The 13,452-nt window shown below is 36.3% G+C and overlaps 1 protein-coding gene across 2 annotated transcripts in view; it reads right to left on the reverse strand.

Annotated features, from left to right (window-relative positions):
* MEGF10 (multiple EGF like domains 10) overlaps positions 1-13,452 on the reverse strand; it is a 110,028-nt gene that overhangs the window by 63,298 nt on the left and 33,278 nt on the right. For both annotated transcript variants that reach the window (XM_055699722.1, XM_005437055.3), the window contains exon 5: positions 7,873-7,965. In XM_055699722.1, coding sequence (XP_055555697.1) covers positions 7,873-7,965 — 93 coding nt within the window. The remainder of the gene's footprint in view (positions 1-7,872; positions 7,966-13,452) is intronic.

A 13,452-nucleotide genomic window follows, 5' to 3' on the forward strand; every position in this document is an offset into this window, starting at 1 on the left:
ATAGCCATGTAAATGCTACTCTTAAATATCTTCACTTCTGAGTGTGTTTGTGTTCTGAACAACATTCATTGATTAATTCACTAAGTAAAAACTATGATAAAAATACAAATGTTGTCACTAACCTAAATCCACATTGCCCTGACTGAAAAGTTTAGACAGTATTCTTGAAACTACTCTCTGCTATCATGATTTGTTTAGCTTCAGACGTAAATTGATGGCATGTGTTTCCTTTAGTACATACAGGTAATAATTCTCCCAACTGGAATTTAATCCAAAAAAAAGTAAATTCTCACTGATCCTGAAAGTTATAAGTATTTAAGAGTGTTCAAAATTTGGCAAGATGCATTAAGACACTAGTGACATCAATCCGTATGTCAGCCTGGATTGCAAGACAGTAAATGTAGAACACAGCAAACAGAAATGTCAGAGATAAGTCAAAAAAGCCAGAAAACAAAGTCAGATATTCTGAAAAGTAGAATAAAAACATCCTATAGGAAACCTTTGAAGTTTTATTTAATATAAACATCAGTTTATTCTCCATATATTTTTTTATATGCTGTGTTCTACTCACCTCTGGATGTTATGAAAATACATGCACATGCCTATCAGAAATTTTTTTTTTTCCTTTAGAGAATCATCCATAATTATATAAAATCTTAATGCCTTTTAGCAAAAGACTTCTTTTAACTACATCCCAGACACAGAAATGCATCGTAGTGGGTTTTTTCAGAACACATTTTCTATTAAATTTGGATTTTCTTTCAGCCTTTTGTTTCTATCTTTTTTCATTTGTTATACTGTAGGCTTTTTACCCTGTGGCATATTTCTCATTCTTACTTTTTGTTTTGTATAAGAAAGGATTTTTATTCAAAATGCTAAGCTTTAATTTAATTTAGCAATTTTTTATTATTATTTTTACTTTGTAAAAGCCTTTTGATCCGTGAAGTGGAAGAACAATGAAAATGTGTTTTTCAGATCCCATAAAAGACTGGAACTACATGCCTTTCACATGTCATAAATTTCAGAAGACTCTTTAAAGTGCTTTGGACATCAGAACAAGGTTGGAAAATTGCTAAGGAAAACAAACACAGATGGTTCTTGGTGTTCATTTTATTGTGCTACTGAGATAAAACCTGTTAAAAATAATCCTTATTATAGGAAAAGTTACAAAATTATAGGAATATGATTGTGCTACATAAAATGGACTTTTGTCCACGATCCTGACTTTGTACAGATCTCCTTGTAAGATCATAAATTAGCCTTTCTCCTTTTTTGCAATGACTTGAAGGCCATCTTAATTTTTAAGCAACAAATGTTACCCTTCATATCCTTGAAAACTTGCTAAGTGAGCCACTAACAATACACAGCTCCACCAATATACAAGGCAGATTGAAATCAAACCAATACTAAAACCATGTTACTAGAAACACTGTAACTAGAAAAAAAAAAATTACACAGATATTATTCAAGAAATCAACTTAGGTAAATTTCACAAATATACGGAGTTTCTGAAATGGTGAAAAGCAGAAATGAAAAGCATCTCTGATACAGAAAATGTTTGTGAATGAATAAAACTATCACCATTTACTGTAATGCCTTCCTTCGGTAAATCTCAACATAAGTAAATATAACTTTATTTTGTAGAAAATATATTTTTGTTTCTGCTTTTGCTTAAAGATCGGAACTGTAATTCAGCAAAATGCTGAAGCACATCCATAAAAATCTATTAATTTTCCTAAAACTTCAAAACCAGAATACTTTATAGGGCAGAAAGTATATTAAATGTAAGAATACTTTAATTTCAATCACATCATTGTACTGGACTCCAGAAAAGCACAGCTGCTACACAGCTCTGGGACTTTTGATACTACCTACCACAGTGACACTGTAGTGACTGTCAATAATGAAGGTGATGGCAACTTCCATTAATACGTGTTTCCCTGTTTCCCTATATTGATTTAACTTGCTGATGGGTTGGTTTCTTGATACAATGATATTCAGCCTTGGTAGAGGAGAAAATAGAGTTCAGCTGGCAAAACTGAGAAGTCAGTTAGGGGAATTACAGAACTAATAATTACAGAAAAATCAAAGGTAGTGAAAAGCATGGCAAGACACATGTAATAAGAAAAGGTTAAGTTTAAGACTGTTAAATGACCTGCTGTCACTTTTGCTAACACAGGACCCATTTGCACATGTTGTTGGTTGGGAGCCAGAGCCAGGGTCAGTTCTGCATTACTTGAATGAGCTATTTCTCTACGTTTGCCATAAAAGCAAATAGCTCTCTGTCAGGACACTCTGCAGTTTCACTTGTGGGTTTAGCAGTTTCCTGGTTCTGGGAATCAAGCCTTTCTGATGCAAGCATGTGGTTATAACCAGAACCTATTTCTACAGCCTGTTGAATGGGTTGGAAAACTTAAGGACGAGCTAGCTCTTTAAGCGTATCTTGCAAGCTCTGTTAGTCAGAAAGCTTTTAACAAACAAAATCCCAAAGCAATGCCTTGGTTAAAGCAGCTCAATTCAAGATTCACAAGCTGTGCCGTCAGAGTATACAAGATGCTCCTAGGCACCTTGCAAGCTTTACCTAGGGGGCTGTTTTGCCTGGGGTGAAAGTGTGTCTGTGGAAAACAGTCACACACCCACCGCTGCAGGGTTAATGGAAATTACAAGCTCCACTGAGAAACTGGCAGTGGTTGTAACTCACGTGAGTGTCTCACACAAACTATGCCAAGGGATCCAGTTTCTGCCATCTTCTGTATCTGCCAAGTCCCATGAAGAAAACAGTGAGATTTTCATGGGATTTGCAAACTTTACAAACACCCATGACAGTAAAGGAAATTTGACAGCAGCAGAACTACAGTACCTTAGAAGTTTCCTTAACAATTAAGTGCATTTAAAGGTAAGATGTTTCTCTAAGATGCCAGCTTTAAACACTCAGCTTAATGTATTAAGGAAAAAGCCAGTTCTTTTCTCATGCTTTATAAAACCCTGGAGCCAAATTACACCTTAGTGCCTCTTGCTCTACTCCCATGCTTTGACTACAGTCCCAATGAAACTGTTAATCACCAACAGAATCAAATTACAAATTAAAATCCAGTGATTCAAACAAACCTCAGATTATTTGAATACAGTAAAAACAGAAAATACCTATTCATATTTCCACAAACAATCCTAACATACTTGTCATAAACTAAAAACATGTCATTCCCTTTTTCCTTTACTGTTCAGGCTAGCTGGGGGCATCACAAAGGCTATAACCTTTGCAGACAAGTCAGTGTAATATTGATTTTGGCCTTCTGCCTCTGCTCCAGCTTATTCAGAAAGTGTCCTATTGATTTTGAAGGAATTATTTGTGGACTACTAGGCATGAGAAGAAAAACAAAGATAGTGTCCTGATTGCTCAGCGGGGCTCTGCGTTAGGCTGCATGTGTATCTTGCGCACACATTCAAAACTGACAATCAGATCCATCCATGTATTATGTATTACAGCAAATACCATTGCAAGAGTGTGAGCAGAAAACAGGCGGAAAACATAATCTACAAATTTAGAACACTGATCATCTCTCAACTATCACTACATATAGCAACTTTTACAGAAGACTGCTTTACACACAGCCTGTAGTAAAAATGCTCTTATAACATATAACAATCCAATCCGATACAAGTTTAAAAATATAAACAATAATCCAGTTTGGGAGGGAAAGGTTGTGTTGGTTAGTTTGTTTTTCAATAAAATCTATTTGTTTACAATTTTAATATGTAAACATACCTATCTTTATTACTGTCTCCTTTTTTCTAAATTTTGTCCTTGTGGCCAGCCCAGAACTGATCAATTTATACTTCCGAAGTTCACAAACACTTCTTCAAAGGGGTGCTGACAGCAATGCTGGTTGTGCTGATTCACTTACTCCAAGGGATAGTTCAACACATCTTCCATCTGCTCCTACGCCACTGACCTGACTACTGTTTTAGGTCAATAAATATTTATTAGAATAAGTTGTTTCACATGACTGTCATCTCTCCCGCTAGAATGGAAGTGTTCTGCAAATGAGTGATATCTCAGTCCAATTAGTATTTCTTTTCAGCTGTATGTATATTATCATCATCTCCCCCATCACTTCCCATTGAAATTCATGGCAAGCAAACACTGCCAAATACTGTAAATTTCCTTTAACTAAAAAGAAAAAGCCTAAAGAAAGAATACGTCTCACATAGCTCCCCAAGGAGGTATTATGTAATTAGCCAAATTCCAAGACCACCACTCTGGTTTTACTCACAGAAGAATACATCAAAGCCCATTTTCCTCTCAGGTGGGACGCAAAGCATTCAGAAAAGCAGAGGATGTGATGGAGAGGAGAGTTATGGGCTGCGCTAGAACTAAGCACTGAAAGAGGACAGCCTCGGTAGTCTAGTCAAATCCTCCTCTCTCCTCCCCCTGAACTGAAAGCAGCCACTGACCTAGGCTCTTAGGAACTGGGTATGACTCATCACAAAAAGGAGTTAATGGTTGGTACAAAAGGAAATGGGAGTCTCCCAAAAAGTTCAGTCCCTTAGAAAGGTTATTAAGTGATAGCGCACAGTGATATGCAAAGATACGGGAGGAAGCTTGCCGATTCAGCTTTTACTGCACCATGCATGCATTTAGTCCATGCAATCACTGTCATTTTTGGAGAGAACATTACAGCATTTAGGAAGCACTTCTCTACAATTACCACCCAGAAAGCCAGTGTCACATAGAAGCTGTGCCATATGGTTTAAATTATATATTTTTTTAAACACACTGGGTAAATATAACTGAGAAACAACAGATAAAATCAAGCTGGGGGTTGGCAGATGGACAGCTACTGCAACAGGACTAACTGTTCTCAGAGACTTACAGACGAAATTCCTTTGTAATGAGAATAATCAATCCTAACAGAGAAAGAATAGTACTTTGGAAGAAAAAGTTCAGTCCTGCAGTTTTACAAAAAGTTTACTGCTTAGGTAGAACAGTTGCTTCCAACATGTTTGTGTCCATGAAAATGAACAGATTACTAAATCTGGAAGTTTGCCTAATGTCTCACACTTTAAGAATAACCTCTCCCTTTCAGTCACATCATTTTATTTGGTCATCAGTAACCATTAAACCCATGAGTGTCTGCCTTATAAAAATCCTGGCCTGCCTTGTAATCATTGTTCTTTCTCCATTGTTTAGTTAGCTAGTTACATAGTTAAAATGTTTATATGACACACATTATCACAGTATGGCAATTTGTGTATGTTTTTCTTGAATAAATAACTTGCCATATCAACAAAATTATTATTTTTTTAAAAAAGTATCTATTTTATCTCATCATACCTTGCTGCTACTAAAGCTAGTCAAGTTGGAGATCATGCAGGAAATACAGGTAAAGGCAAAATATGAAAATCTCCTACGCAGAGCAAGCAACAATAAAAAGCATTGCCAGAAAGCCAAAACGCTATCACTTAGTGTCTTTACAACACTACCCATAGCTCTTCAGTTTGATCTGCTCTCAGAAACACGGATAAGGAAAGCATGCACAGCTAGCAACAAACAGCAGCACTCAAACTCAGAAAGACAATCTGGTGAAAGCAACATCTTTCTTAAGTTTGCCCACACCAAATGGGATAAATTCCAAAACAAACGTCCCTGTAGCACACGCACAAAAATTTCTTCTTCCTCAGCCTACCTCCTTCTCCTAGGACTACACTAGTGATCCGAAACAAATTTCAGCATTTCCAGTTAGCTCTAACGTCACACAGAAACCTTTAGAGCATCAGCAACCTCTCCAGAGACCACATTGTTCAAACGTACATGAACAAAGGCTCTTTAAGCTTTGGTCTGTTGTGTACACACACCAGAGAGTAGTTTTGCTGTTGAGGCTGCTGTAACAAGCAATCAAAGGCAACCAACTGAGGAAGAAACAGAGGAAAAGAGCTGCTCATATATTCAAAATGAATTATACCCGACAGGTAAGGGAAATGGACCCTGGAAAATCCTGTGAGAGGAAGGATTATTTCCAAAGGCAGATTTAGATGTTTCTCTCTCACCTGAAGTGCCCTTTCAGCAAGTTTTGAACTTGGAAATCTCAACAAATACCAGTATCTCCCAAATCTACATTGTTTAGTGATACATGTTTTTTTCTGCAGGTTTCAGTAGTTACAGAAGAGCTTGATATATAAGACTTTCAGAAAGAAAGATAACATTTTTTGACAATTCAGCACACTAGATTATGATCAGTACTACAGTAACAGTGCATTACTAAGTCTTTCAGTTTTATGTCTTACACAAAACTTGGTGTTTCTTCAGAGCTGTTTATGAAAAGAGTAACATGTAAGTATATACAAAGATATACAATAAATTTAATAGTTTCTAAATGGTTAAGTTCTTCCTCATGTAACTTATCATCAATTATTTTTAACTGTCTCTCAAATTTCATGAAATATGCTGCCTGAATCAGTCCCAGATGAAGAGTCACTATAGCACCTTGTTTGCAAAAACCAGAACATCTCCCTATTTTTGTTAAGCAGAAGAAAATGAGGGTGAAAATACAGCCATATTAATTTTGTCCTGATCATGATCTAGGTTTTTCACAGTTGTTATTTTTATAGAAATCCCATACTAGGTAAACTAGCAACATAATTATCTTTGCAAGACATCAAGCTCTGGTTTATGAATTAGAATTTTATATGGTCTGTTAAATTTAAATTATAAGCATATTTTTTATTGTTGACTAAAATCTATTCCTTTCAAGGGGACAGTCACTAGTGGTGACCCACTTGTAACTTGATTGTAACAAAATATATGGTTGTAATGTCAGCCTAAGCATTAAATTTCCGAAGAACTTATAAAGGGGAACAGAAAGATGGAATAAGTAACACATTATAATGAATAAAAAAATCATTAATTACTCTGAGAAACTCAATTTCAAGCAAAGGGAAGAAAAAATAATAATTCATGGTCTGCACAAATGACTACCTTTGACGGAGGAAGGGACAGTGCACAAACACGCCAGCCCTGCCACTGAGGGGTTTCTACCCTCTGTTCAGACCTTATTTACTTCTGCAGCCTGCAGCACCTGGTTTTACGCTCAGTCTAGAAAAGAGCAGTGACTAAAAAGGTCATGAAGCAGTATTATTTTACTGCTTCGCTTTGTGTTTCTGACATCTTGCTGTTCTTGCATCAAGTGTGTGATGGCCTTGATCTTTGTAATTTCTTTACTGAGCGTGGTCACCTGCTCTCTGGGTTGCATGTGACTGCACCCACACACACCAAGCAGGGAAGATGCCAATCTGCCCCTGTCTCCTGGCACACGTGTCCTCAACACTCCTCTCTTGCTCCCCTCATCTCCTGCAGGCACTCTTAGGGCAAACGGGAAGAGGAAGGAAGTTGGAGAAACTTATCTAGTACATGAAAGTAAAATGGAAACAGACTGAGCAGACAAGGGAGCAACTAATAATGCAAGAGGGGGAAAATGCAAGTGGGAAAAAGGACAAGTTAGCAGCAGAGTGAAAAAGGAGGACAGAGTTGTGAGGAAGGCTTTGCTTATAGCTTTTAAGCATGTCTTAGCACCATCATTCTTTGTGTATCAAGAAAATAAATTTTAAAATAGAGTTTTTTCTTATAGTTAAAACATAATTTTATCTACTTTACTCCAGACACTAAGTTCTGTATTATCTGCATGTTTCTGAGCACAAAATAGCTCATAACATTTAGTAGTTGCTACGGGGTAACACTGTTTGCAAGTTCAGGTCACACAAAGTAACCTGACCAGAAAGCAGGAGCTCAAGCACGGGATCAATGATCATCTGTCCAAAAGAGAGGACAACACTGTAGAAAGAGCACAAGACAGGCAGAAGCAGGTGAAAACTCACCACTGGAGCAGTTGGGTCCTCCCCAGCCAGGCTCACACTGACAGGTGTTCGGAGCAATACAACGACCATGGACACATTTATCAGCACAATGAGCTGTCAGAGAAGGAAATAATAAAAGAATTAATGAACTCCTAGCACTAGCAAAAATATTCAAAACTTATTCCTCATTCAGATCTTCCATGTCTCAAACATCTTTTAAAAGCAAAACAAGCATGGGCGTATGAATGTTTGATGATATCTCTTCAGAATAAAATTTCTTACTTCACTCTCTTCTATTTCTCCAAAGTTTGAAGGCTCCAGCTAAAACCAAGTTGGTGCTACTAAAATACTTAAGCATTTGATGAAAACTGTCCACATTTAATGGCAAAAGAGTCACACTATGATATAGGTTAGAAACACATCTTAACATGGTCCTGGCCAAGAGGTTCTAGGTGGCCCTGCCTGAGCAGGGAAGCTCGACTTCCACATGTCCTTTCCAACCTCAATCATCCTGTGATTCTCTGAAGAAAACTCTCATGCCAAGAAAAGGAGGCGAACTTCTGCACATATAAAAAGAGGGGTTCTCCTGCAACAGCATGGATAAAATACAATTTTCAACACATCAGTATTTTAATATTGATTTTTCTGAATGACTGCACAGTCCATATGAAGCACAACAAAACAGTGATGAAGACTAAGGTAAGGCATGAGATATAAACCCTATGAATCACTGCAACCTTTATTCTAAGTGCTAAGCAGAGCTGCTTGAAATTTTTCTCTACAAATTTTTGTTTTAGTATTTTCAAGCTTCTACTGTTAAGGCTTACTTTGAAACAGAGCTCTTATTTGAAACCTTTAAGAAAAGCTTGAAATAGCTTTGATATCCAGCACATTGATGTAGATGACTCAGAATACTATACATTGAAGAGGAAGAATCTGCAATCAGCAACCATTTACTGGCATTATATTCACCACAAAACACCCTTAACTTTCAAAAATATATACACTGTAATATTTTCCTTCCAGTTTGAACAACAATAAAACTTAAAAAATGTGCACAGGATGGAAATTTTCTTTGTACCATTTCCAGAGGAATGACAACAGGAATCTGATCAGTGTACCAATGAATACAAGGCGAACAATGGGAAAAAGTTGGTGTTTATGTGAAGTTTAATGGGACTACACGTGAATCATTTTGGTTCTGAACAGACTGAAAATGCTCTACATTAATTAGGAAAAATACCTGCAAAATGTTATGGGTTTGTCCTAATTAAACATGATAAAGCATGTTGGCCATCTTTACATTTTGTGTGCCCAAGAAAAAGGAAAGGCACACTGGTATCAATCATGCATACTATTAATATTACTATCTTTGGTTATCTGGGATCCCAGCTATTAAATGCATGTTTTACAGCCTTTAATTTTCATTCTCAACTTTTATTTCTAATAAGCTACTTTTCAGATGTGCATTAAAATTATCTTCATTAGAAATCAACCAGGACACCGATTTTTAAACGGTACATGACACAAGGTACAAAGCTATTTCATTGTTCTCTATTTATTTATTATGAAAAGAATGACTTGAAATAATACATGACAATTTTCAGTTAGTCTTATAACTAGACATTAATTACTTGTATCTTTGAAGATTCTTGCCTAGTAAGTGCTTCCTTGGGCACTGAAGCTCTCCCTAAACCAAATGTGTGAAAAATCTTACCGGTAACCTGTAAGACAACAGATGGTAGCTGTACACATACACTTCTCTGCATGTGCACATGTATGAATAACTTAGTCTGTACCAACATACTCAACCCAAATTCCTGAGCAATAAGGCTAAATACAATAAAGTGACATTCCACCACATACTCTGTGAGACAGGTGGAAAAAAAATAAAAATCAAAATGTAAGAAAGGGGACCCATTGAAAGGTACAGAAGTTCTTTGAGCATCTCCTTGCACAGCCCCTCATGCCATGCTGAGCACATAGGTCCTTCCTATAATCCCTGCATAACAGCACGTGCTATGGCACTGTGCAAACAATCACCAATTACTTCCAATAGTTAAACAGAGTTATCTTAGAGCAAATGTAAACAGATGAAACTTTGGGTCAGAGCGTTCACAAAGCAGAGTCATCTCACAAATTAGAGCTGTGTTCCTTTCTTAGCCGCAATAGTATAAATCAACAGTAGCTTCTCTTCAGCCACTGGTGTTTCAGTTTTCCAGTAGCAGAATGTAAATCAAACACAATTCTTAAAAACAGGCTACCACTACTAAATCTCTATGGAAGTCATCTATAGGTAGGAATGTCAGGGGTTTTGACAGGCAAAACTCTGCTGACTCTAATGACAAAGAAATATGGGATAAGGACCACTGAAGAAAGTTGTATAATATAAATATTGCTGCTTCTAAGTAAATTCAATTAAGATATATACATACATATATATATATATATATACACGGCACACAAATACACAATTTTTTCCCAAAGCCAGGGTATATGTAATTCTTTACTTTGAAGAAGCTAAAGCCAAGAATATTCAAAAAACTGTTCAAGATATACAAAAGAATTAAAGATATCCAGTGTTTTCTTTTTTAAAAAAAAAGTTTCTTCTCTTAGTTTTGTATGGAATTATTGGACATGAAATAAGAAAATACTTACATGCAAAAGCAGGTGAAAAAATTAACATGAAGTCTTTTTGATACTTAGCAGTGTAAAGAAGCACCAAAAAATTCACTGGCAGCAGCAAATCACAAAACTCTTATGTTCTTTTGTAAGGGAAAAATAAATTATCATATGAAAAGCAATCTCATCTTAGTCTTGTGTATTTCTTTTTACATCCTATTTCCCCTTTTCTTCTGTGTCTTACTGTTTCCTTCAAAACTGTGTCTAAAACCTTGCCTTGTCCAACTTACAGGTCTGTTTCGGCATATCATATCCTTTCATTTTCTTAAGAAACAAAAGGCAGATTTGCTCTTTCTGATTATAGAGTATCAGCCTGCTTGAAGTATCTATAAAATATCTGCTGGAGTGTGGCAATTCCCTGTAGCAGCCCTTTCTGCACCACAGAAGGAGCTGCCCCAACGCCTGGACACAAGTCCACCAGGCTGCTTGAGCTCTGCTCCCAACACGTTTGTAGGCGCTGGTACTTCTGTAACCAGCTGAAGGAATATGCTCTGCTAAGGAAGCATAGCAAAGTGAATCATTGTGAAAAGGCATGTGCAACCCACCCAGACCACCACCAGCACTATTAAGCGATGTGAGGCAAGGGCTTGGCCAACAAGCTCGCAGACATGCCTTAGCACCACAGCTTTGCAAGGGGAGCTCATACCAGGGGGATTAAGCCATTCATGCTAGAGGCATAGAACATATAATACAGTTTTGGGTCAAGTTGCCACTTTCAAACACTGATGTGTCTCATACTGATATCAATGAAGAGAGGGAGAGAGTCCTCCAGCTCAAGAGAAGGTTGCAATCCAGATGTCTACTTATATGCTGATGGGCTCCAACATACTCCCTGCAGTGCAAATGCAGATTGCTCCTCCATTGTTATACCTACTTAAAGTATTACAGCTGAGTGGAGTAATTCCTGTGTCCTCCACTTCCACTTCTGAACTAGTGTATATACCAACATTGTAAAACTTGAAATTTCTGAATGGCATTTTATGAATTTGCTCTCCATGATTAAGAAAGTGACGTGAAGTTATTTCATTATAAGTGACCATGGACAACACTTAGACAGCTGTGCATTGCATTATCTGATGTTAAAAGAAGATACAGAACTTCCAGTAACAAAATTTGAAAAAATGTATTTTTATCTTTAATGAAAGTTTATGCAAGCATTTGAGGATTTGTTACTTTTTCATTTTGAAAAGCCAGACCTAAATAAATAAACATGCACGAAGCTTGAAATGTTTTGTTTGTAATTATGCACATAAATAAATGATCAGGAGAATCAACTCTGGTTCTACAATTAGACGTCCACCTTTTGAACAAATTAATCACATCATCAAATGAGCAGACACCTGAAATTATACTTGACTTCATGAGATTTCATACCTGAAATCTATTAAATAAAATTCCTATCAATTTTACAAAAAAAAAAAACACCTTTGAAATCTTTCATTTCAGAATCACGCTAAAAATTGAACAAACTTTGTAAACCAAAGAAAATTAAATAGAAGATTGCACTTTTTTTTTATAAAAACTTTTCAGTCTGTAGCTCAGCCTACTATCTATATGGCCAATCTCCTAGGGATTGCCACTGATATTAGGAGATTAGTGACAGTAAATTATTTGGAGTAAATAAGAGACTAAGTCAATCACTCAAGCTGGTATGGGCATTTTAAGGCCAGGAGTAAGTTCCTTTACAGAACTTAACTGAATGGTTCTAGCTTTGTATCTGCCTATGAACTGCATTCAGATTATCTCAGAAAGTCCATCAGATCTAAACATTTAGTACATTCACTATAATTTTTAAGATCAAAAATAAATAATCACCTGAACTCCAGTTAGCCTACTCTTCTGCGAAGACGGTGCACAACAGTGAAGTCAGAAATTGGCACATTACTCATATCCTTTATAAACAGTAGTTGTATGAGGAGAGCACAAACCAGGGTGATACTGGAAGTACTAACAGATATCTTCATGTTTATAAAACAGTCCAAGTACTAACCCCATATAATGTTGGAATTAAAGTATAATTTCTTTTAACCATCTGAAGACAAATCCAAATGGCACAACTAATAAAACACAGAATGATTTTTCTGTTCAGTGTGACTAAACGTTGCTTGCCATAATAAACTCAATCTGCAAGAAAATATAACTGTACTGGCCAAAAGTTACACACAAAAAATGTGCTTATTATAATATTTATTTACATCATTCAAAACTTCCCAAGAGGTTCCCTGGAAATCTTCCAAGGGCTGCAGATGGGGGCTGATTTCTGATGTCACTTTGTTGCTTACCAATAGTGATGTCAATGCAGCATCATTTCAACATACTCAGAAACACTGGTAAGAGAGGTATCTGAGTTGCTTAACAGACTTTTTTAAATTTATCATAGCTGTAATGGTGTGGTCTTTTCCATAAAGCTCTTAACAGATTATCTACTTCTAGTGTGATTGTCATCTTATCAGCAGCATTAGTAGAAAGAAGGGGATGCTAAAATTCTGTATGAGTTTGGACAGTTTACAGTACAATGGTTGTTTTTAATCTAGAGAAGAACAAACAGAACAAATATTTCCACACGAGGATGAAAAAGGCCTGTTTGTATATTTTCCATATATAGAGAGGACACATATATTCCAAATACATATTCCACATATACATATATATATATGTATGTATGTATGTATGTTTAGATACATATACTGAATCCAAAGAAAACACAAAAGAGATTTTCTTCAAAAAGTTAAAACATAACACAAGTTTCACCTGTAGAAAGTTTTCAGGAACAAGTATGGAAATTAGAGTCACAATTCCACAGAAATCTTGTATCCTAAGATTAATTCAAATTAATCTGTTCAAACTGGACTCCAAAAGACTAAAAAAAAATCTCACTTAAATTTCAGCCAAGGCTTTTCTCTGGCTGTTGGTCATTCT

The sequence above is a fragment of the Falco cherrug genome, chromosome Z (assembly GCF_023634085.1).
Source record: "Falco cherrug isolate bFalChe1 chromosome Z, bFalChe1.pri, whole genome shotgun sequence".
NCBI lineage: Eukaryota > Metazoa > Chordata > Aves > Falconiformes > Falconidae > Falco > Falco cherrug.